At 32.4% G+C, this 26,827-nt stretch overlaps 1 protein-coding gene across 4 annotated transcripts; it reads right to left on the bottom strand.

Annotated features, from left to right (window-relative positions):
• Nucleotides 1-1,552: 1,552 nt before the first annotated feature.
• Nucleotides 1,553-25,388, bottom strand: LOC145316359 (uncharacterized). Of its 4 annotated transcripts, none has more exons than XM_080156801.1 (12): nucleotides 25,045-25,388; nucleotides 23,497-24,027; nucleotides 22,163-22,626; nucleotides 21,013-21,042; nucleotides 20,904-20,955; nucleotides 19,247-19,276; nucleotides 16,902-17,032; nucleotides 15,168-15,188; nucleotides 10,247-10,309; nucleotides 6,688-6,795; nucleotides 5,919-6,017; nucleotides 1,553-3,081 (listed from the first exon to the last, which is right to left on the bottom strand). In XM_080156801.1, the coding sequence occupies exons 1-12, from the start codon at nucleotides 25,358-25,360 to the stop codon at nucleotides 2,803-2,805; spliced, it is 2,124 nt and encodes a 707-aa protein (XP_080012927.1). In that variant the 5' UTR covers nucleotides 25,361-25,388; the 3' UTR covers nucleotides 1,553-2,802. The 4 variants fall into 4 exon arrangements, with proteins under 4 accessions (XP_080012927.1, XP_080012926.1, XP_080012928.1 ...); XM_080156800.1 differs by lacking the exon at nucleotides 15,168-15,188 and adding an exon at nucleotides 15,880-15,918; XM_080156802.1 differs by lacking the exons at nucleotides 15,168-15,188; nucleotides 19,247-19,276 and adding an exon at nucleotides 15,880-15,918.
• Nucleotides 25,389-26,827: the final 1,439 nt, after the last annotated feature.

Raw genomic sequence — 26,827 nt, forward strand, 5'->3', positions numbered from 1 at the left:
ACCATCCTTACAACTCAATTTAAATAAATTAAAGTTTCAATTTTCCCTTTCACATTTAATATGTTTCATATTCTTTTTATTTCTTTTCGTATTTCCTAAAAAGGGGCTTCAGGAATCAAATACACTATCCCCATTTTGGTCAAGATAGTACTCCTGTAGCTCCTGGTGCATATCCTGAAAATTTTCCTTCTTTTCCACCAATTTATACTACGTTAATAATTAAACTCTTAGTCAATATTATTTTATTTTTTTTGTATGAGATTAAACATCATAATGTAAACTCTAAATTGTCGATAGATAGCAGCAATTTAGAGTATTGTATGTGCTATCTCCTAAGCTGGAGGGTACCTGGCAGCACCAAATAAACATTATTATTATTAAAAAAAAAAAACCCGATCGGTTCAGCGGTTAGCGAGATCCTTCGGTACAAACATACAGACAAACACACAGACAAACATCCTGTTACTTTATTATAAGGATTTATATCAGGAAGGAAAAGGACATTGGGCTGTTCTTAAAATTAGTCCTGAAAATCTGAGGACTTTGTTCATTTTTGTTTTTATTAAAGTTGAGTGTCCAAGCGTTTCAATTACTATTTGATTTCTAGAGATGGGTTAATTGTGTGTTTTATCATTGGTGATGTAAAGTACATCAATTTATTGAATTTTGACTGGATGGTTGATTAAGTTGGGTGTCCAAACGTTCCAACCACTATTTGTAATCTACAGAAGGGTTAATAATTGTATCATAATTGGGGATGTACAATGTACATCAATTTATCGCCCATTGTCTTATCCCTTTAGATCCCTGTATTTATGTGCATCCATGCATAAGATCCTATTTATATATATCAATAAAATATTTGATGACAACCTAAAATTCTTAGTACCATCCAACCATATCAAAATTACAAGAATTTGATTGTAACCCACCCCAACAAAAAGATATAAAAAATACAGGAAATCTCTTAAAACATTTTACTTTTTAAAAATCATTTAAATATAACAGTTTTATCTACATAATATGTACAAAACAGTCAACAAAACAAACTATATAATAACTTTGATTTCATTAAATCATAATTGTAACTTTAATTTTTAATTAAAAGCTATAATTTGAATAAAATAAAAATTTGAACTTATGGGTCAAAAAAACTAAATATTACATTTTTAGATAAAATCGTAATCTTTGATAAAATATTTTGACAATTTAATTTTGACAAGGACGGATTCGTTTCTAAATGAGCACAACAAATTTATCTTAAAAAATAACAAATCTTTAATAAAGTTGGTTTTAAAAAGGAATTACGAGAAAAGTCTTTTTTTTAATAAGATTTTCTGCCATTAGCGGCCAAATATCGTTAAATTTCAACACAAATAATCTCCCAAACTCAAATGGGAATTTGTAGAAAACCATTGGGCATTTGCCCCCATATAGCGTCCAATATCGCCCCTCCTTTCCCCATAACCCCTAATAAACTCTAACCTAAACTATATTTTAGTTCAATAAGATTATAAAAAAGACCTTTATTCATATTTCCAAATTTGTCTTTAAAAAAACTTTCTAATTTTATACATTCATTCTTAAATAATATAATCAACAATCATTTTTAAATTAAAATCATGTTTTACTTTAATCTTCAGTTGTGAGAGCGAATTAAGTTTTACTATGAAAAGTTCAATTTAAGTTTACTATTTTTCCTCTTTAGATCTTTTTGTCAATGTTACCTATCTTTCTTTTGAAAAGCTATTCTCATAATTATAATGAAATAAATCGCTTATTTGATGGTACTACCTAGTAAGACTTCGTACATCACTCCCAACTATTTTGACATCTGAACCAAATGTTAAAAATATCAATCGTAACAATCTTGTATCTAAATACATTACATTAAATATCATTAAAAAAGTTATTTTATTCTAAGGATGTACATAACAAGCTAATTATTTTTTATTATTATTATGATTTAGGTATAAAAGTCTTACTTTGTATATCAAACTAAAAACAAAATATTTTATTGTAAGTTTTTATTTTACTATTGTAATTTTAACTTGTAAAATAAGAAAAAAATCAAAAAGGTAAAATTTTGTAACAATGTCTATTTTATCTTTATGAGTCCTTTATCAACATGGATTAAAATTATAGTTAATAAATTGAAAATCCTTTACTAATATACTTCACAATGCTAAAAAAGAATGCAGTTAAAAAAAAACTTTGAGGTTATGATGAAAATTAAACTATTTGTTTATTTCTTAAATTCTTGGTATTTATTGTAGTAGGATACAAAATAAGTTTGTCCTATAAGCCATTAATTGAAAATTAAGATCTAGCACAGTTTATGGTAATGTTACTGGTAACGATTATCTCTAAACTCTATGAATTTTAATGGCTGATAGCTGTCAAACGGCTAAATGTACATGTCATGCCTGCACACACACCTTGTTAAGCGGCATACATATAATCTGGAATATTCAAGATTCAATGATGCACAGGGAAAGCTTCACTGAAGGAAAAAAACGCAAAACAAGTCTTGTTCGTACATTTATGTGTACTGCAAGATAAGTGTGCATTACTGAGTAGTGTTACAGACCATTAGTAGGTCTTGTTTTGTCGGTTCAAATTTTGTGCGAGCATTATCTATACGTTCCACCGTTTGGCCGTTAGCAGCTCTTAAAGTTCATAGATCTTTACTGGGAACATTTTACCGTGAACTGCACTAGATCCGAAAATTATACTAAACCAATACAATTTACTTTAAATAAGTTCATATAAGCATGTTAAAAATTCACTAAAATTAATGTCCTAAGATTTTGTGAGAATTTGTGTTGCAGTGTTGAGTTGTGAGCGAAGGTAGGCCTTGCTGGGCTTCGGGGCCGGCTGCTTCTCCAGCGCGATACTGTGTTTGGCAAGCACGGGGTTCGGAACGTTGACGTCCGTCTTCGGGACTGGCTTGTTGTCCCCGATGTCTTGCAGCTCGATCTTGGATATAGGTATTCCCTTGGTGATGGTGGATATTTCTATCCTGAGGTCGGAGATTTTGTCTCGGAGTTTTCTAACCTCCTTCTCACGGCTCTGTCGTCTCTGAAAGTATTTTAGAGAATTAATAACAAGCGACTGTAGCGCATCCGATCGACGTTAAGGAGGTGACGGGCCTAAACCGCGTCAAAAGTTTGACCTGCTGCTGCTATATAAAATGTGCGACATAAATAGTAAGAGTGGAAATGCTTTGGCCGTAAACAGGCGCAACGTATTACCATACACATTTAGGACTTAAAGACAACTTAAAGACTTAAAGGCAATCAAAGGTTGGTTTCTGCAATAGCTGGAATAATAGATCCTTAGGACATACTTCAAAGGCAGGGATATAAAGTGATAAGACAATGGCCGATTATTTGATGTACATCCCCAATGTTAATACACTAAATTACCCCGTCTGTATATTACAGTTAGTTGTTGAAACGTTTGGACATTTAACTTAATAAACTAACTACTCAAAATATTAAAAGTCCCCAAAATTGTTAAGGCAAGTGTTAGAACATTATTATAAAACTTTGGGGACTAGTGTAATAAAGAGCCCATTGTCCCCTCTTTCTCTGCCATAAAGGTCTGGTCCTATCAACAGTCCCCAGAGGTAATTATCCGATACATGTACCAATTCAAACTTAACCTGGATAATTTTGTTTTAATTGAACCGAACCTTGCATAGAATCATTTGATTTTGTTCGCAATATTTAATAAGAATCAACCATTTATTCCGGAAAAAAGACCTTCCAACGTGGTCCACTACTAATATTAAACATGTCACATAGCTGCATCAGAAACCTTTTTTAACTATTTTATTATATTGCCGTACTAAGATACGAGATTCAGTCGGAACAGACTTGTAGAGTAGCTTTGCTACCTAATAAAAAGAATAAGTCCTGAACCAATAATTCAATACTTATATTCAAAAGTAGAATAATAAATTTGCAATTTGCATTCATAGAATGCAAATTTACAAATAGGTCACCAACAAACTATCAAAGCTATTATTATCTAAACTTTGTTGACTGGACGCTTATTTCATGGATCTAAAGGGATAGGACAATGGCCGATAAATTCATGTAAATCCCTAATGATGACACACACAATTACCTCTTTTGTAAATTACAATTAGTGGATGATACGTTTGTACACTTAACTTAATGAACGAATCAATAAAAAATAAGAAAACTTTGGGTACTAGTATAATTTACACTTCAATGTCCCCTCCCTCATTGAATATCTAAACTTTGTTGACTGGACGTTTATTCAGTCTTTAATTCAAGTATTGAAAACATCATGAAATGTATTGTATTGTCAGTTATCGTGTTTTATTTTGTACTTAAATAATCTTGGAATATTTATTCTCGTATTCATTCGAATCCGGTGGATGGGAACCGGTTCTCATCCATACAAAAAAACTATGTCTAGCATCGTATAATATCCAGCTTTCTACGAATATAAAAATATACAATCAAAAGATTAAAACCATTTTTTTGGATGGTGCCTTCGGCACCTTGGGGCTAAAAAAATAGTTTTAATCTTATAATTGTACATTCTATATCCGCGGAAAGCCGTTTATAATACGATGCGAGAAAAAACTATTCCAGTATGGTTTCAAAACCGATTAATATTCGTTGATTAGAACCGGTTCTCAGCCATACTGAAAAATTATGTAAAGCATTGAATTACAGACAATTTTTTACGAATATAAAAATAAAAATCACAAAACTGGTTTTTATCTTATATTTTTTCATTTTTATATCCACGGAACGCTGTCTATAATACGGAAATTGAATTGGACAAGAGAAATAAATGTCTTTAACATATTTGAATTAAAAACTTTTCAACATATTTCGCAATTTTTGTGAGAAGAGGGACTTCCTTCAAAAACAAACAGTATTGTTTAATTTCAATGGAAACGTTTAAGTGAATTCTGTATGTAATGCGGTAAACGTTTATTTTTTGGCTGTATTATAAAGTCTTGAAAATGGCTGGTCTGATTAGAATTTTTTCAGGGAAACTAAATAATTAAAGGCCTTGGGTGGCTTGATGCCATTTTCCTTGAATAGTTTAAGTAAATCTAGAGTGAGGACACTGTAAACGTTATAGAACACATTTCTGCTTGGTGTTAATTATTTACTCTTATTCTTCTAATCAAATAATAATCTTAATTCCTTTCTGACGTACAATTGACAAAAGCCCACTTATTGTTTATGTTAGAGCTACAAGTGAGGAAAACTAAGCATTGTAGAATCCAATGACATGTTGTAAAATAAAATGTATGTTGCAGTCTGCATTGGAAAAGTGTTAATCCTCTTTTATCCCACTTTGCTAAAACTTTATGTTTCACTCAGAGATTAGCACTCACTCATAATACTTCATAGTAGTCATTTCTATGATAAGAATTTTTAGGAAGCGAAGCTACTTTATATTTCACTTTGTCTGTCCGTCCATCAGGCAGTCAGTACGTACCTATATTGGGAAATGTATATTACCTCTATTCCTTTTTTTTATGAAACCTTAACAATTGATCTAAATCTTAATTTTCTGTTTGTCCATCCATGGTTCTTTTGTGCTTTGCTACCTATGGATGTTGTCACCCTTGTTATAAAATATGACATATAGGCAAAGTTGTACATAAAATTGCGTAAATACAGGATATTCATATAGATGCCTTGCTTATAAATAAGATAGTTCTATCATACAAAATATTATTGTCCAAAATGTTAAAAATAAGCATGTTTTAATGGACGTACAAACTTTCTGGTAACGATTCAAGAGTTCCTTTGCTTCCTAACTAGTACCTAACTGTTATAATCATGCAAAGTTTAAAATCGATAGGACAATTCTAACATGTCTAATATAAAAAAAAGAGTAAATTCAAAATTATTTACCTTTTCTTCGTGTTCACATCTGAAATATTGGAACCTCAACCTCTGAGTGAGAGCATAGATCTCATATTGTATCTTGGCTGCTTGAATCTTGTAATTAGCCTAAATATTCTCATATTTATTAACGATGCACAGGGACGCCCAAGCTTTTTATTTTAAGTGAGGTAAATTGAGGGTTTTCATATGTGGGTGGGAGGGTAATCTTATTTATTTTTTAAAATTCTAAGGAGGGTAAAACAAGGGGTTTTAAAGTTTAAGGGGGTTAACACGCCTTTACCCCCCACCATTGGATGTTTATGGCGATACAATTCTATAGTATTAAAAAATATCTATAAACTTAAATCTGAATATTACAACAAAAGTTAAGGTGAGTAATCATTTGTTTATGTTAGACCTTCGTGTCATTATATCAAAAGTATCTGAAATTCAATATTTGGGGGGTGGGTTTAAAAATTGTCGACTGTTTAATTGTTTACTCATTTTTTGGGAATGACATGTGTGTAGCATATACAGTATGATACACCCTTACACAAAAAAACTGTTTGGGATGCCTAGGTGCCCCGAACAAGGGATTTTTTAAAAATCCTTTTTCATGGAGTTCATTATGAGTATAACCTTTTTAATTTTAATCAACAGAGAAGGAACTGTCTTTTATAAATTTAATCATTTACCTTAACCGTCTTTAATCAAGATAGAATTTTATTTTATCATTTTTAAACTGAAACAGAGGAGCCATCTTTTTATAATGTTTAACTTAAGTTTAATCATTTACCTTAACAGAGGGGCCGTCTTTAATAATGATAGGCTTCATCTTTATCATAAATGATTCCATTCTCTTCCTATGTTGGTCATCCAACTCCTCTCGCAGTCCAGTACATGTCTACAACAATGAATATATTATTACATGGATCTTACACAAGATTTATGTTCTCTAATAAAGTGAGACTTGTCTTAAACAATTATACCAACCATCCACCCCCTTTACCCCATCCCCTTCCCTTAAACTGGATGAACGAACTGACAAATAAATGAGGTTCATATTAGCAACCTAAATTGACGACAAATTTCCCCTGCCAATCTATATCCTAAACACATTACAACAGAAACAAGGACGATCAGTAAATTACCTTAAGAATTTGCGAAGCTTTTAAAAACGTTAATTATTATGCTATGTTTTACATCCCTAACTGACCATTTTTATATAATGAGAACCTTCCTATTATATATTAGTAGTAAACGTTGAACACAGTAATAGTGTCTGACTGATTATGACGTAACAAAAAAAACTAGCCAATGAGAGGCCGTTATTGACCAATGGTAAAATTTATAGTGGCCTCTCATTGGCTAATTTTTTTGTTACGTCATAATCAGTCAGACACTATTACTGTGTTCGTAAACGTTTTTTGTCTGTCCCGAAGGATCTCGCTAACCGCTGAACCGATATTGTTCTCCTTTACAGTAAAGCTTCTTATAGGTCCTGGGAAACCCACCCCCCCCAAAAAAAAAATAAAATATTTTTTACTCTTTGGAAACTTAAATTTAAAAAAAGGATAAGGTCGACTTTTCCCCCTCCTACCCTAAATGCCCCTTAAGGCTTCTAGGGGGCGAAGCCGCTAGTATATATAAAAAGTGGTAAGTCAGTTAAGTCAGTTAAGAGCTCACTATCTATACCTGTTTGATTAAATATTGCAAATTAACAAAGCTTCAAAAAGGTCCCGGGATGGTTTCAGGCTACCTTAGAAATTTAAGTCTTGTGATAGTTTTGGGCTATATTTCTCCTCACCCACTCACCCTTTCCTCCCTCATCCTCCACTTCGCATAAAGAGTGCTTTCATGCTGCGGTCGCAGCCAACATAAACACTCAAAAATTACACTGCCTCTAAGACATGGAGGATAGGAATAGTTATTTATCGCATCGTAGTATAGACAGCTTTCCGCGGATACTAAAAAGAAATTTTTTTATAATTAAACACGTTTTTTTAGCCCCGAGAGGCCAAAGGCCAGGGCTAACAAAACTAGTATTAATTATAAAATTTGCGAAAAATTGTCTTTATTATAATGCTATACGATGATTCTTCAGTGTTGCTGAGAAAAGGTTCTAATCTAGCAGATATTAATCGGTTTCGAAGCCATAATGTACAACAAATTCACCACTTCCTTTCTTAAATCCTTCACACAACGAATATTGTATGGAATCTACGCTGAAATGACAAGAATGATGTCAAAATCAAATTATAATCATTTCAAAAAAAAAACTTTCTGAATAACTTTTATTATAGTAATTTTAGAAACGCAGCCACTCCATAATTAGGGAATGACAAAAGGACGTAACTGCTCTTATTAGCGCAGCTCCTCTTTTGATAGGGTAAGTCGGTATGTCAAAGTCTAGAAATTCCAACACAATTTGTTTGTCTCGCAAGAGCACAAACTTCAAAAAGTGTATCGCTTAAATTTTTAGTAGCGAAGCTACTCTATAATTTACTTGTCTGTCCGTCAGTCTGTCAGTCCGTAACGCTATTTGGGAAATGCGATTTTATTTTTATAGACAGCTAACATATGGGCATCTAATCTATACACTGTTTTGTCTGTCTGTCTGTCTGTCGGTCATGCTATAAAAATAAAAACATTATTCTTTTAATGCTTCGTGATTTCTTGGAGAATTTGCAAATTTTCTCTCTTTTTTTTCTTTGTTATGAGAACTGAACATAATCTCTGTAACTCACTTTGTCGTTTTGTCCATTCCATAATTTTTTTTTGCTTCGCTATGTATGAATCGCTATATATTAACTTAGTTATCCTTGTTTGTTTTTATAAATAACTATGTTGTAAAAAAAAGTTCCAGCTATTTATTAGCCTGTAGTAGTATTGCATAAAATGACTTAAGTTTTTGTGTCATTAAGAACTAAAGTGTGTTTTTTAAACGCACAAAAAGTAAATTTTATTTGAAGTACTTTGGCTTTCCATAATTAGATAAAAATAATTAATGATTAAAATTTAGATGTTAAAATTAAGATTTCATAGATATAAATTTTTAAGAAAATGATACTTTTCATAGGTTTGGGCATTAATGTTACTTAGGATCCTAATTGCGATACTTTTTGTTACTACACAAACTTACAATTTGACAAACAGTTTGAGAATCAAAGATTTATAGAACAAGATTAAAGTGGGGGGGTGGGGGGGGGAGGGGTTGTACAATTACTTCCTCAACTGTAATGACTTATAAAACAATTTGGTTTTCTATCTAAAGTTTACTATACGGAGGTAGGGGACATTGGAATGAAAATTACACAGGTACCCAAAGTTTTATAACCACGTTATCTTATTCGTCGCCCTAAAAACTTTTTCTTGTATTTATTCGAATCCGGTGGATAGGAACCGGTTCCCAGCCATACGAAAAAACTATGTCTAGCATCGTATTATATCCAGCTTTCTACGAGTATAAAAATGTGCAATCATAAGATTAAAACAAGTTTTTTTAGCCGGTGCCTTCGGCACCTCGGGGCTAAAAAACTAGTTTTAATCTTATAATTGTACATTCTATATCCGCAAAAAGGCGTCTATAATATGATGCGAGAAATAACTATTATTTAATTGGTTAGTTCCAAACTATTCAACTATTCAATTTTAATCTACAAAATGGGTATTCATGAATTAATAATTGGTGAGTTTCAAATTATCGTCCATTGTCTTATCCCTTTAAATTCTTGGTTTACTATCATAATATTGTGTAAAGAAACTCCTACTTAGTCTTTTTGTAAATATGAACGCTTGTATGTATATTTTCATGCGGAAATGTATGAACTGTCCAACAGAAGGGGACCAAAAATGAAATTGCTTGTATTAACCAATTTATAATTAAAGTTTACAAAAAAACAAAGTAAAGTTTAAAAAGAAATAAACTCAGACTATTAAACTTGTTTTAAAGCATTACTTTCATTTGTAATGTCAATGTTCGTCGGAATTGTTGGTCTATTCATTGATTATTTTTTAAGTTAAGCAAAAAAGGTATAAAAACATGGTCACAGATCCAAGTAATTTGTAGGGCTCGGCAGCTGCGCGGCAGCCACGACTAAGCATTAAATTCAAACCTGTTTTGAAAAGTTTTGGAAAAGAAAGATTGTAATATTTGGGTCAAGTTTAGACTTCCAAATTTGTAAAAATGTAAATGATTTCCAAGCGGCTTACAGGCGGGTCACAAGCCCAGGTTATTCGCATTGTGTTCAGATAATTACTGAAAATTATATGCTATCATCATAGTTTTTAATTCCATCCTTTTTTTGCTTTGCATCTTATAGATGTTGTCATCCTTGTTTAAGGATTTTTCATACCTGTTCCAATGTTGTTGTTTGTCTAACTTCCTCTCTATACTTCTCCAAAAAGAAACCAGCGAACTAAAAATAATAATTATTTTAAAGTATTGCACCAAAAAGATTTTTTTACATAATATAAATTGATTTTAAAATAACATATAAAAATGTAACAAAAAACGATTTTGCTACAGTAGGTTTCGTGATTTTTATATTTTCAAAAATATATATTTTGATATTCAACTACTTATAAATAATTGTTATAATAATGTATATTTAATTTATGTATGTACTTTATACGTAATTTTACTCCTTTTAATTATTTTTTTTTATTGTTTTACAATATCACAATATCTAATACTACTGAGATAGGAAGACCTTATTGTAGATAGTCCTACCTATTTGGGGGATGTGAATACATTACATGGATCATGTACCACATTTTTATTTATTCCCTTTACCCCATCCCTCCTTTCCTAATAGATAAATGAAATGACCAAAAAATGAGGTCCATATTAGGAATTTTCAAGAATGTAATCCAGAGTTTTTAAATATACTTGGCTAGGGGTGCTTAAATTACTTTAAAAATAAGAGGTCTACAAAAAAACAATTGCATATCTGAATTCTATGGAAAATTTTACATCTACTACTTACTGAAAACACCACTAGCTATAAAAATAAAAGTTAAGACGCCTCCTTTTAAAGAAAATATGTGCTAAATTCGTATAGTCAAAGAAGCTTCTCATATTTTTTGTCCTAACGTTTGTAGGCAAATATCAACATTTAAAAGAATCGCTTTTGTGGGTGTGGTCATCCTTGTTCAACCCAAGGCTAATCAAATTATGGAAAATATTCCCTCATTTATTTGATAATTATGGTTAACTTTTACTCGTAATAAATGTTTCTGAACTTGTGGTGTAACCTCTTTTGTTGGATCTAGTGCAGTTCACGGTAAAAAAGTTCCTCGTAACGATTATCTCCAAAAATTTATGAAGCTAGCTTCCAAACGGCTCAATGTATATATCATGCCCGCTAACACAGTGTTAAGCGGCACAAGAAGGCCTATAAATAATCTGAAATAGCCAAGATCCTATGATGCACAGGGAAAAATTTACTGAAGAAAAAGAGCGTAAAGTCTTTTTCGCGCATTTATGTGCACTACTTTATAACTGTGTAATATTTGTAGGCCTTCTTTTGTTGATTAAAATTTTGTCCGAACAATTGAATGTTCCACCGTTGGGCCGTAAGCAGCCTTTAAAGTTTATAGATTTTTAGATAACTGTTACCAGGAAAATTTTACCATGAACTGCACAAGATCACTTTTATTTATGGTGAGGTGTTATATTTCATAACATTTATAACATTGGCATTTCTTACACGCAGAGTGTGTTCTTTGTGGCTTTATCCACTATACTGTATTTTTGTTTTGAATAGCATGTTTTATATTTTAGATCAGTTTCTTACAGAATTTTATATTTTTATAGTTTAGTTATAGTTAGAAAATCACAAAATTTTAATGGTTCCAACTAGAGGTGTGGAAAAGCTAGGGTGTATACACCCCCCTGGCAAAATTAAAGGGGTTGGATAAAACTCCTAGGTGTTCACCACTTTCTTATTTCCCCGTGACAAGGGTCTGAACCCACTAATACAGCCAAGGGGATGGTCAAGGTAAAATAGTCACAAACCCGTTAAAGTTGATAAAAAATTCGCGCTTCGCGCGTTAATTTAACCATACAGGGAAACTTGTTTGACTTTGTGTAGGTTTAACTAACTAAAAATAGTTCTAAATCCCAACATAAGTCTACCTATCTAAACATAGGTATACCTATCTCAACATTTGTCTACCCATCTCGATATAGGTCTACCTATATCAACATAGGTCTAACTACCTCAACATAGGTTTAACTATACCAAAATAGGTTTACCTATCTCAACATAGGTCTACCTATCTTAACATAGGTTTAACTATCTCAATATAGGTCTACCTATCCCAACATAGGTTTACCTAACTCAACATAGGTTTAACTATCCCAACATAGGTTTACCTATCTCAACATAGGTTTAACTATCCCAACATAGGTTTACCTATCTCAAAATAGGTTTAACCACCTCAATATAGGTTTAACTATCCTAACATAGGACTACCTATCTCAACATAGATCTACCTATCTAAACATAGGTTTAACTATCTCAATATAGGTCTACCTATCTCAACACAGGTTTAACTATCTCAACATAGGTGTAACCATATTAACATAGCTATTTCTTTATTAATATTTAAATCTACCAATCTCAATATTTAAGCCTACCTTTATTTATGGGCATACCTAACTTTACATAGATTGCACCTTATATATAAAATCTTAACATTGCATGCTTTAAAATATAAATATATGAAGCTCAATATTAAAGCAAAAAAACTTTAAATAAAACGTAAAGCAACTTATGTGACAAATATCTTACCTCTTCCGGTCCAAAGTCGTCAAAATTATCAAAATCCAAATCATCCATTATCACAGTATATAAGATAATTTTTAATATGATAGAATTGTACATCCACGTTAAAACATTCAATAACTCAGAACAAATGTATTTTTGGCAGTGACAATTTTTTTTTGGCTACAGGTTTCCTATTATACCAGGCTAGGATTTATATTACACTAAAAAGTTATCTGTAGGCAGAACCAAGTGTTCTACATTACTAACAATTGGTTTTGCCAAGCAAACGATAAAAGTTGTGAGGAATAATAATCAGGTCGATTTATAAATTGTGCGTGGTGGGGGGGGGGGGGAGGAATAGTTGTATCATAATGGGACGGAGGCTAGCTATGATGCTGCCTGTTTGTGTTGCACAAGTTTCATGACTTGGTGCCAGAATAACACAGGGAGGGAGGGGACAATGGGCTGTTTATTACACTAGTCCCCAATTTTTTTGTAATAAAGTTATCTTATTAGTTAACAACTTTGGAGACTATTATTAAATTTTGATTGGTTGGTTCATTAAATTGAGTGTCCAAACTTTTTAACCACTAAGGGGAAATTTTGTGTATCATCATTGGGGATGTATATCAATCAATCAATTGTCTTATCCCTTTCCTATCCTGAGAATAACCAACAAACTCACTCACACAAACAAACAGTTGGACACAAATCGTAATAACTGTCTCCTGTAATCATGGAAATGCACAGGGATCTTAAGGGATAAGACAATGGTGGATAAATTTTTGTAAACTCAAAATTATGATAAATATTGCCTCCTCTGTAGATTGTACCCAGCAATCAAATTTTAATGAAAACAAACAAATAACAGAACGCGTTTAATAAACTTTTGATACCATTATAATTTATGGTCCTATATCCCCTCCCTCCGTGGAAATTGAGAACTGGCATGGAAAAAGCCGGGTAGCGCTGTTTATAGAAATCTGCTTGGTAATACCCACTGAAACACACATTTTTGTAAAGAAGGCCAATTGCAGATCAATGATAGTCTTCCTATCTTAGCCAAAAAAGATTGCCTCTTGAGATTAATTTGATTTTTAACAACAAAAGACCCAAAATAAATTCGTTTCCAAACTTTGAATAGAAAATTGCTTAAATCAATATGCTGGATATACCTATTAACTTTATTTTTTGCTGTAGTAAAAACTTTTTTAACTCTCAGAAATTTGCACAGTTTTGAATTTTTATAGTGGTGGTGGGGGGAGAAATGGAAGGTTGTAATCAGGGTTAGAAGGGATATGTGACATCTTTTTTTTTTAAACAATTAACATAATGGAATTTTTATTTTAGATTACCAATCCTAAAAATATTATTTTCATAAATGACGGGTTAGTTCCCTTCTTATAATTTTGATGCAAAAAACATTTGATCTAATGTTATTATATCTACATGCTTATTTTAAGAAATATACAATGCTCAAGGTCAAATATATACCTTATAATAGTTTAAATGGGATACATTTTTCATTCTAACTTACAAAATTAATACTATATTTAAAAGCAGGACAAAGCAGCCGCTTTAGCATATGTGAAGCCGCCATTGCAGTTCAAACTTCAATGCCTCACAAGGGCTTTCTAAAATTGGGAAATGTCCTTAAGTCGAACCGACCGTCACCATGCACACGTAAAAAGTATTTAGGATGAACTGTACACAAATTATATCAATACTAGCAGCTTCGCCCCTAGCCTCAACAGGTAGTTTAATGAAGGCTCCAAAAAATTGAGGGAGATTTTTTGTTTTTTTTTGGGGGGGGGTGTCCCACCCCACAAGAAAATAGCCTTAAACTACCACAGGACCAGTAGGTAAATTCCCTGAAGAGTAGAATCCGATCGGTACAGTGGTTACCGAGATCTTAAGAGACAGACGGACGGACAGATTTCATTCTACTTTGTATTATAGATCAAGTAACCCCCCTCAATTGCTGTGTTAGCTATACCGTCCTCAATTTTCTTTTGTTGCTTTTTAATGCTTAAGTTTGAACTTTCAATCATGGCTGATAATTGTCGTACTCAATAACAAATACTGTATTTATTGCGCTACTCATGGACAAAATTATTCTTGTTTGACTAGCATAGCAATTGCTGCGGCTGTAAAGTCCTGTTTTAAGGAAAGCACAATAAAGTATTTCGGATCATGGAAAGAAACTGAAAACGAAGTAGCGGGTTTCGTCGTATTTTCACAGTAGCTTTTCTCACCTGTGGGGCCTATTTCCTAACCCTGCCCTGCGTGCGGGGACTCATTAAGATTTACCTAACCCCAAACAAAACTATCAAAAGCTACTGTGAAAATACGACGAAACCCGCTACTTCATTTCCTTTCCATGAACCAGTATTTCTAATGACTAGTTGATGCACAAGTAAAGCTGAGGCATGCAGTGAGCTAAACATGCAAGCAATCATCAGATAATGTAATCTAACTAGAGTAAAGTTACAACAAGAATTACCCTGTCACTTCCAGAAAACCACTAGAAGAAAAGACAAAACAAATTATATAAAAAATATTAGAAATAAAATTCATGCATATTATATCGATTACAATTTATTTTCGTACATACAATTAATGTAAGAAGAAAGTTTTAATGTTTTTATGGATATTTTTTTCTAATTTTAGACTATTGATTGTTTTGTAATGACCTTGTTGGCGGGTTCGTTGTCTGTAAAATTTTGTTCAGACAAAGTTATGTTATGTTTGAAGAATAACACTTTATTATAAATAGGGACAAGTATTTAAGCCAAACAGGTAAAAATAATATTATTATACAGGAAAGGTAAAATGTAGTAAAAAAGCAAATATCTGTAATTGTGTAGATTGAAAAATTTGTGGGGAAAATTTGTTTTTCTACATGTTCCTCTCAAAGATAACTGCTTATGGCAGAGAGCCATTTTAAAATTATTGTCATTTAAAAGGAAACAGAACATAGTCATAGTTTGCAGCAGGCCAAAATTATATAATATTTTTTAGTGTTAAATCTTTTTTAATTTTTTTCCTTAAATATCTCGTTTTTATTGGTAAAATTGATTAGTTTTATTTTTTTAATAAAGATGTATAAAATTAATATTTTTTAATAAATATAAAGACATGACAACAAGGACGACAAAACATGCAGTGTGGGACAACAAATCATTCTCATGTTTGGCTGGACAAAGTTAACCAACCTGGTTATTATTAGAACCTTTATTGCTTATAGAATTCATCTAAATAATTAAAATAATTAAGCCTTGTAGGTTGTAAGGGTATTTTTGGATTTAAGTCCTTTTTGTGTTATAATCCCTAATTAATCGTGAAAAATAAAAATTTTCGAATTGGTTACGAAATAGTCAAGGGGGAGAAAACCTACATATAACTAAGGATCCTAAAGATGAGAAACGAAATTTACAATATTAAAAAATTTGAAGTATAACACGAAAAAATTTAATATTACAAAAAGATTCTAGTTTTCTTTCAAAAAGAATGTAAATAGAATTACATAAAACACTGAAAAGCTGAAAAAGTAAATTGATTTCAAAATGCAGGATAAAAGTAATGAATAAAGCATCTTATAGTGCTTAATAAAAAATGACGTCATACAATACACATGACCAATGATAGGCCAGTATAGATTGTAATTGACCAATAGTATACTGGCCTATCCTTGGTCATTTGTATTGTATGACGTCATTTTAAGTTGGGTACTATAAGCTGCTTCTGCATAAAATAAAAAAAGACCCTGTTCACTTTTTTGACTAATAGTTTTTTATTCTTGAATTTAAAGATCGATAATGAACTGAGCCAATATACAAATATAGATTGAAAGAGAAATAGGAAGCATAAAATTTAAATTGTAAACTATTCTAAACACTGAGAATTCTATGAAGATTAAAGATATTATGGCAAAATCCATTCAATCGCCAGTAGATCCCCATTAACCCTTCAAAGTAGGGTTTAGGAGTTGAAGGGTCCAATAGACAATTGAAGGGATAATACCAATATTAAGAAGATGAAAACAGCTGTTTATAGCGCTATTAAAAAATGACGTCATATAATAAAAATTACAAAGTACAGGCCAATACAAAGACTGAATAACCAATGGCCAGTCTGTATACATTTTAATTGACTAGTTGACATTAAAGTGACCAATGGAAGGCCAGTATGACGTCATTTTATAGGCACTACAAAGAGCTTCAGAAAAAAAACTTACCCGACTCCTATGTTTGTTAACCTTCATCTGCCACTCCCTGGCTTTACCCATCATGGATTCCCGTTTCTGTTCAGACTCCTTCCTCAACTTTCTGATCTGCTCCAATACTTCCGTCAACTTCTTTTTGTCCGCTGAAACAAGCCAACAAAATTAAAATATCTGTATATTAGCTCTAGGGCTCGGCAGGCGCGCGTGTAAGCTGTGAACTCGTCATATAAAAACTTTACAATTCAGCTGGTTGTCTAAACCTGAGGTGGATTCTTTAAAAAAATTTGCCCCATTAATCTTTTAGTGGGACAAAATTGTTTTTGTGAAAAATCCTCCAAATTCATATAAAAAATCTACAAAAATTTAATAAAATCTTATGTTCATAACCCTTCTATGATTTTGTTTAAGTTTTGTAGATTTTTAATGTGATTTCGGTGGAATTTTCACGATAACAATTTTGCCCCACTAAGCGATTAGTGGGGCAAATTTTTTTTAAGAATCCACCTCTGTTCCTAAACAGACAACACCATCTTTTCGGATTTTTATTATACTCTAAAGCGGGTTTAAATTTTAGGCTTATGCGCAGCTGCCGAACCCTGATTAATTCCCCTACTGACCCTCGTTTTCTTCATCATTTTGTGATAGCAAAAGTGACATACCAGCCAATGATGAAAGGCAATGTTCAGAAAAGCTACGGACAAGTTTGTTGTAATCATTTACATTTCTGAGACAATAAAAATTTTTATTTGAAAATTGTATTCTTTGGACTTAGTTTCATTTAACTTTGATGTCTTAAGTCATGCGCTAGATATATTCTGTAAAAATAATTTTGTGTAAAAATTTGTCAATTTTACAAAAGTTTTTTTGTATTGTGTTTATTCTTTGTTTTTTGAGATAATACAGACTTTTTCCCAGAGTGCCCAATAGAGATTAATAAAAACTCTCCACTGATTTAAAGTTGGTAGTGAAAAAATTAAACACCACAGTAAGGCTTTTTGTTTTTTCTTTCCAATTCTTTTCAGTCTATAAAATGCTTTTGCAAATAAAGAATAAATTAAACTGATGATTTTCAAGTTGGTTAAATCAGATAATACTTCAGTTATCAGAATAAAATACCTGATTTATGAACCCCACTAGCAAAATTGTTATAGATAAACTTATTATCCTAATCCGATATATGTATTCTTTTGTTTTCTGTGTGTCAGTTCTTTACAGCGGGCATATTCATCTAACAATTTATTTGGACAAGTGTACACAAAAAGAGTCTGTTTTGATGAGCGTTACCTTATTTCTAGTAGCGAAGCTTCTCTATAATTCTAAATGTTCGCGTGTCAGCAACGATTTAGGGCAAAACATTACTGTTGGTTAAGATTTTAATTATCAATACACATTCACCCTGTAAATTACAAAGAATATACTCTACAACTTATTATGTCCGTCTGTCTGCCTGTTATGCTCACTTTTTGAACTGGTATTAATAAATTTGTATTTGAACTACTTTTGGATATTGTCATACTTGATATCTTCAACTTTGTTAAGCAAAAAGTATTGAATTCTAAAAGTTTGACTTTAGGCTGAAAAATGTTTGAAGAAATTAATTTTGCACCAAACGTTATAAAATATTTAAAATCTAAATAAATTGATTTCATTTGTTTTTTATAATTAGTGTGTTTTCAAGGGTTTTTCTGTACCCTTGAACACTGAAAGCTTTGAATCTTGATAGTTGGATTTCCAAACATGTATGTTTATATACAGATTTATATATATAAAAAATATACAACTTAGAGATGAACAAAAAATGAGTTTAGGGCATGCAATCACAAATTTATATAAATATGTAGGAATGTTTAGTTTAGATTAAAGTTTGGATCCGCATAATAAAGTAATAGGATCGTTGTCTGTCTGTACCGAAGGATCTCGCTAACCGCCGAACCGATAAGGTTCTCCTTTGCAGTGTAGCTTCTCACGGTTCCTGGGACTGTCAAAATTTACTCCCCTTTCAAAACTCTAATCACGCGATTAATTCTGGAGCAACTTTTAAATGATTAAATTTTACAAAATTTAGGATTATACTTTTGAATTCTTTTTAAAGGGCGTTTCTATGTTTTTTACCAAAAAATATTTACAATAAAAAAGAACGGTAATGTGTAATGTAATGTATTATCTACAATATATTTGAGGTATATTGTTTCATTTTTGAATGTATCTAGCAGCATGAAGAGTAAAAAAAAACATTTATTATCATCTCTAAGTAATCAAATATTTTTCAAAGAAACTAATGTAAACGACGACATTTGATGCAGTATTTCCAAAGCTTTCATTATTCAAGGAGGATGTAATTGTACAAGTTAACTTACACTCGCTGTAAATATCTGGAAGTCTCAGTTCTGAAATTTATAAAAATCCTATTCTTTAATCTACATATACCAGATAATTTACACAAGAGATTGATTTTTTTTATCCTGGTGATCATTTCGTGTTTAACCAATAAATGTATCAGAAGTATATTTAGATGTATAACCCAGACAACTACCTGGCCCAAGTGGTGAGGACCTATTTCGTATGCTTTTTGCTCTTATGTTGCGACTTTGTTTCTTTGTTTATATTTCCTATACAATTGGCTGATATGCAAAGACCCAATTGAAAGACGGAACTGGGTCTCCACCCCATTGGTGCCCTCTCTTTTCTTTTACTTTATTGCTTAACCTGTCAAATTTGTAAGAAAATTATTATTGGTACTATTTACGCTATGAAATATATACTAAATAGTATATAAAAACCATTTAATCATATAAAACACTTTATATTTATTAAAACGATTCAGATGGACATGATTTAAGCCGCGGGGGGAAGGGTTCAAAGTCAGGGAGTAGGGGAGGGGACAATGGGCAATTAATTCAATTTAAGAGGGTTCGCTGAAAAGCAATGTAAACCAGATTTATCAAGAAAATTTTACCAAAATTGTAAAGGGATCATGGTAACCTAATTTAGAACAAAATTAGTTCTAAGAAAAAAATCATTTACTTGAAAATTAAATTATCAACACATCACAATGTAGTAAACATTCTGTAATTAATCACTAGAAAAATCCTGTTTAGAACTACCTCAACCCTTCTGATATATTTATAACTGACCCTAAATTCAAGCGGTTCTTAGATTATTTAATACATAAATATCACAGTAGACTTTCTATACATGAAAAGACATTTTCTTGGTAAAAAATATTTGTTAAAACCAGCGATAAATAACAAACTTTTCTGTCTGCATATTCAAAACTAGCTCAGCTAGTTAGCGGGGCATTGATGCGCAAGTCCCCAAAATCAGTAAGAATCTGCTGTATTCGTGCACATTCCCTTTAAGCCAGTCCCCAAAGTCTGAGACTCCTTAAAAATTGAATATTCGATCCATTGTCCTCTCCCTTACTCCCTGGTTCAAAGTTCAGAACAGGGTGCTTTGAATTATATCACTTAGAAGAAATTACAAATCCAGAATGGAAGATAAAAAAAAATAGGTATTTATTGCATGATATTGTAAACAGCTTTCCAGGGGTATAAAAAAAATATAAGATTATTTAAAACCAGTTTTGGTAGCCCCGAGTTTTAATGGGTTTCGGAGCTATAGTGGAAACTGCTTCTCTTACTTTGAAATAGAATAGACTTTATGTCACCTTGACTTAATCGTAGCTTTCGATACATAAAAAAAATAAGTTACCATCTATTACGTAATTGTTATTTAAAAGATTTGACATAGAGAATATTTGTTATTCTTTATCCCTAAAATTATTACCTAATTAGAAAGTTTTAATCGTTTAAACTATCTAGTTATGATTTAAGATAACAGGTTTATCACAATTTAATTCCTTCATTATAACTATTGAAAATTTTGCAAACAATAAATTTTACAGTATTAATTAAGATAAAACTGATTTTGACAATTCTAAAGTTAGATAAAATTAAGATATAGAAATTAAGATTTATGTAAATGATTTTTAGCTCAAATAAAAATTGTACTTACTAAGCTTGCTGATATCCGCCATATTGAATCCAAGTGATGCAGCTGTTCCCGCCTGATTTAAAATAAATATTTCAGGTTCAGAAGTTTCGGGGGGTAAAAAATTTCTAACCTTCATTTCGAATTCTTGCCGACTTCGCACCTGAAATAAAAAGACTATATTTAGTATTTTAATAATAATCAAACAAGATCAATTACAGCAATGTAAAGCCGGAGCGGGACGGATCTAGTAAGTACAGACTCCTTACGGCTTGGGAATATTAGCTGGAGCTAAAACAAACTTTTTTGCCGGAGTGGTGGAGCAATAAAAAATGGCCCCATATCGCTAAAATATGATGAGATTCCCTGACAAAACTCCATCGATATGCAAATTTATTAATCGATTTGATTTTATTAAATTAAAGAGATTATGTCTGATACATGATAGAAATGTCATTCCAAATAAAAAAAAAACGAAATAAATCTAAAATAGTATTTGGGGGGCAGTCAATTTCATTAAGTGTTGCGCCACAACGACAGCTGAAAATCACGTATAGGTTTCATGATTTTTTGAAAATTAACTTCGTTGTTAGTATAAAATGTTCCCAAACGATCAATATTGTCAAAATTCATGTAAATTATAAGAAACTAAATAAAAAGTTGTCATTGCAGATACAATATCGACATGCTTTTAACTGGTATGCAGAGATTGGTTAATGAAAGAATAGTTATTTCTCGCATCGTATTATAAACAGCTTTCCGCAGATATAAAATGTACAATTATAAGCTTAAAACCGGCTAAAAAAACTGGTTTTAATCTTATGATTGTACATTTTTTATATTCGTAGAAAGCTGGATATAATTCGGTGCTAGACATAGTTTTTTCGTATGGATGAGAACCGGTTCCTATCCACCGGATTCGAATGAATACGAGAAAAGATATGATTCAACATAATTTGAAAGGAAACAAAAAATCTTTGATATATTTAAAAATTCTTTCATTGACCTATTCCTGACTTATAATAAAGACAAACAAAGGAATGAATATTAAAATTATAGGTAAAATACACATGCTTCTTATCATGCACAGTTCAATAAAATAGGTTTACATTATATTTTACTTTCTTGTACTTATTAATCAATAATCATTAAATGGTATTTCTCTCAGTGTCAGTCAAATATTCTTAATTAAACATTTGATTGTTTTTATTTGGCAACCAAAATATGTGTCTACGGACAATTTATTCTGCAAAAATATTTTTTTTTAATAATCATCTGCCCACCTTCTCCTGCATCTGTTGCATTTGCTGGTAATAGTTCATCATTCCCATGCCGCCTCCCATTCCGCCCATCATACCCATCCCCATTCCCATGCTGTTCGGTGTTCCAGGCATTCCCATCATACTCGGCCGTCCGCCACCTCCCCCCTCACCGCCACCACCATCCATGCCAGATCTGTCAGTCATACTTCCGTCTGCTTGGCTCATCGCCGCCATACCGTTAAATCCCATGCCGCCAAACCCGCCCATCATGCCGCCCCCACCCATGCCGCCCATAAAACCGCCCATCATTCGGGACGCCATCATCGCCATACCACCAAAACCTCCACCCCCGTCACCGCCGGTGCCGTTAAGGATAGCTTCAGCGTCGCCGGCGTTTGGAATGGCTACTGATGGATCGTAGTCTGGGTTGTTAAATCCGCCATTTTGTTCACCCATACTCAGGCCAGAGTCACGTGACGAGCTTCCTAAAAATTTCAAAACATAAGTAATGTAACAAAATAAAACAGTTTTGGGACAAAAGGTGGGAAAAAATGTTTTACCGATATTTTTGGCGGTTGTTTGATCTTTTCATTGTTAAAATGATTACAGATCCAAAACAATGCTTCGTTGAAAATGATTTAATGTGGAGTAAGAGGGTTTAGGAGACACATTTAGCTACTAGCATAGAAACTCAATTATGTATATAAAGTTATATATTATGAAACTTTTTAATGATTTTTTCTACTTTTTTCCGAATTAAATGCTCAAAGCTTCTTTAATTATGCGAAGTTTTTGTAGCATTTTTTCCTAATTAGGGTCAAGGATGGAAGTAATCAACTAAATCTTTGAAAGAAAACTCTAAATTTGGACGGGTTTTAGTTTTATAATTTTTGTGCAAGAAATATTTGAAATGCATCAAGTTTCTTAAAGTGCAAAACTAACCATGAAATCCAAATGAAATTAACAGAAAATCGGAAAAGATTTGTGCAAAGAGTTTGGACATAATATATAGGTTTTGACTTGGCCCTATTAAACTCTCAGTTACAAAATTATATAATTTGTGACTAGAGAATCTATATGATAGATAAGTTAAAGCTGTCTGTTAATATACAGATCAGAAGTAAAAATGATGAATTTCAATTTTATAGATTTTTTTTGATTAGCGTATTTCTTAGCTAGACAAAGTGTTTCAAAAAATTAGTCACGTGACGTCATTAAAATGAGGGATTATCCATCTCTTTTTTTAGGGGTTTTCTCTCCCACTTCTCCTCTCATCTCCCTCATTTTTATGACGACACATTGCTGATTTTTTAGACACTTTGTCCAGCTACAATTTAAGAATGAAAATACAATACCTGGCATCCCGGCCATCGTCATTCCCATAGAGAAGTTCATACCGCCCATTCCAGGCATTCCCATGCCTGGCATGCCACCCATGCCCATACCCATTCCGCCCATGCCAGGCATTCCCCCCATACCACCCATACCCATACCCATGCCTCCCATCATTGGATCCATCATGCTCATATCGCCACCACCTTGGGTTTCCCGCCTCAGCATCTCATCCAGGGATATCTCACCGTTGGCCATTTCTTCCATGCCCGCCATTCCTGGCATTCCCATCATTCCGTCCATGCCCATCATGCCTCCCATTCCTGGCATACCCCCCATTCCCATTCCGGGCATGCCACCCATCATGGGATCCATCATGCCCATGCCGCCCATTCCATCGTCCATGCCCATACCCATACCCATACCCATGCCCATGCCAGGCATGCCGAGCATTCCCATTTCTGGAACAGTTGGCATGCCGGGATACCCTCCGTACATGGAGGGAGTGGCGGACCCTCGGATACTAAACTTGTGTAGGGGAACTATTTCTTGATCTGAAATAGAATTAAGAATCAAATCTTTTTTTTACAAAAGTTCTTTGTTTCTTTATTACTTTAGGTCAGGTTAGGTTTTATTGGATACAGGAAAAGCTCACTGGGTAAGGGCATGGTGGGTGGGGGGGGGGGGGGGTTGTATCAGTGCCCCACAGAAAATAATTGTGAGAAACCACCAAAAATGTTTATAAGACACAGGAGTTCGAAAAAAAGTATTGAATCTCTCATTTCCATAGATTATTTATGGATATAATTTTACAAATTCTTAAAATCGCGAAACCTTTTTTTATACCTTCTTTATTTTTAGTATATAAAATCAGGGATCTAAAGGTATCAGATAAGGTATGTATAAATTGTGATACACAAAACAATCCCTTCTGTAGATTCCAATTAGTGGTTGAAACGTTTATACACTAAAACTAATAAACTAACCAATCAAAATTTCATAAAGGCCCCCAAAATTGTTCAGAAAACGAAAAAGAAATGTTATTACAAAACTTTGTGGACTAGTGTAATAATCAGCGCAATATCCCCTTCGTCCCTGATATAAGATACACAAAAATTTAGATTTAGTTACTCTTATCAAATGTTTCAAAATTAATAAGGAAAACTAATTTAGTTGCTGAATTATTATGATATTGTACTAATTGTTTGATATTGTTTTTTAAACAAAATAATTCAAAAAAAATTAAACTTGTGCCTTTAAATTTGGTGGTTGAGGGTTTGCCTATCAGCTGCTTTTATTAAAAGCTCTTAGTTATTACAAATCAGTCGTATATGAGACATTTATGCACCAAAATTAAACACCCCTACATCTTTTTTCTCAATTAAATTTTATCCCCTAGTTAAATAATGGGGGCTTTAAACAAAATTTGGGCGCTATTAGCCATTTTACTCTACTCCTCCACAAGAAAAATGAGCTTGAAGGCCTTGTAACTTACTAAAACTAAAATAGACATAGAAAACAAATTGAGTTATAGAAGAAGCTATGCTTGCTACAGATACATTATTGCTTACCATCAAGTTCATGGTGCATGGGGGGGTCCATTAGATCTGGATCATCATCATGAGGACATATTTTGTTGTACGTTCGCAAACATATCTCACCGTCGTTGTGAATAATTACTTTTCTATGGCTAACTTTACGAGTTCTAATTTCACTATTTGTTGCTGTGGTTGCTTGTGACGGTGCTGGGCTGGAGGCAGTGTTATCACAATGTTTTAGTTCCGATGTCGACCTGTCGGCCGGATCTCCGAATATGTCCGCCATCGGTCTTGTGTCCTCTTCTTCTGGCTGACTGCTGCTGCTGCTGCTCTGGGGGATCTGGGGCATTTTTAATATGCTTCACATTCAATTAAAAACATCTGAAGATTTAATAATGAGTTTATGGCAGAATTCTATGGAATTGTGTTTATATTTTCCTATCTTCACTTAGTTGTATCTTTTTAAAAGCGAAGCTTTTTTATAACTAGTCCGTCCGTCCGAAATAGATAGCTTTTATTCGTTAATTTAGGCTTGTTAGAATTGTCCTATCGATTTAAACTTTGCATGGTGATTACTGTAGTAGTTAGGTACGATTTAGAAAGCGTAGCAACTCTATAATCGTTACCAGAATGTCCGTACGTCCATTTTAAACATGTTGATTTTTTTTCACTTTTTAATAACAATTTTTTTATGTGATAAAATCATCCGATTGATCTGATTTTTTGATTACTGATTCCTATTACAATAAGGTACAATATTATGAGCAAAGCATCTCTATAATCAAGTATTAAAAATGTCAGTATGTCCCTAAACAGAATTCTGTATTTAAGAAGTTTTGCAACAAATTTACGTATAATTTTGTCAAACCTTATATTTTCATATTTTGTATATTCAGTTCTGACACTCAACAAAAGTAAATGTTCGTCTGTCATATCGTTTCAGCCTTTTTTAGTATTTTATATTCTCATGTGCATTGATTTGGTTTAGTTATTTCGATTAAAATGATAATTAAGTGTTTAGGTCTTCAAAAAAAAAATTATCTTGAATATTCTATTATTTGACATTATTTTCTAGATCAAGGATAGAAAATGGCGCGAATAATTACTCTTAATAATGTGCTTCGTTGTCTGTGCATAGATGATTCTTGGATTATGTCTTTATATTATTTTAGTTTTAGTTATTGCAAGCATTGGCTGTATAATTATATATAGATGAACGGTCAGGAACAGTCTTTGGGATAGAAAATTTTGTACCAAAATACCCCTTCTGTAGATCAAGATTATTGGTTTAAATTTTTACCAAGCCGTGGCTTTTACAACTGCGCTACTAATGGAATGAAAATTTCTTGTTCTTTTTTATATAAACTATCGATAATGTTGAAAAATTTTGAAAAAATATTCATGACTGTCGTATTATCGATATGTCGTTAATGATAAAATTTTTAAGATATTTACGTCGACATTACGACACGATTAAAATCTTAAATCGACCATATAATGAAGTATATTGTATCGACATTATGTCTGTACTCCTACAGTCTAAAGTTGCTATAATACCAAAACAAAAAGTTTGACAGGAAAAATCACCTGGAGGATTTTTCAAAAGTTTTGATACCTGACAATGTCATTGATATGAATGACGCTTGTTGTTGTAATATTATTATTCAGTATATGTATATTGTATAAAAATAGCGCATAATCAACAACTTTATTGAGGTAAAAGAAAGTTTTATTATTGTTGTGTAGGAAGACAAGTCTATGTATTTATTGTGACAGTTCCTAATTCTTTCCGAGGTAGTGGTACATTCACCGCCCC

Source organism: Acartia tonsa, chromosome 4, assembly GCF_053477335.1.
Source record: "Acartia tonsa isolate MP-2025a chromosome 4, ASM5347733v1, whole genome shotgun sequence".
In the NCBI taxonomy this organism is placed as follows: domain Eukaryota; kingdom Metazoa; phylum Arthropoda; class Copepoda; order Calanoida; family Acartiidae; genus Acartia; species Acartia tonsa.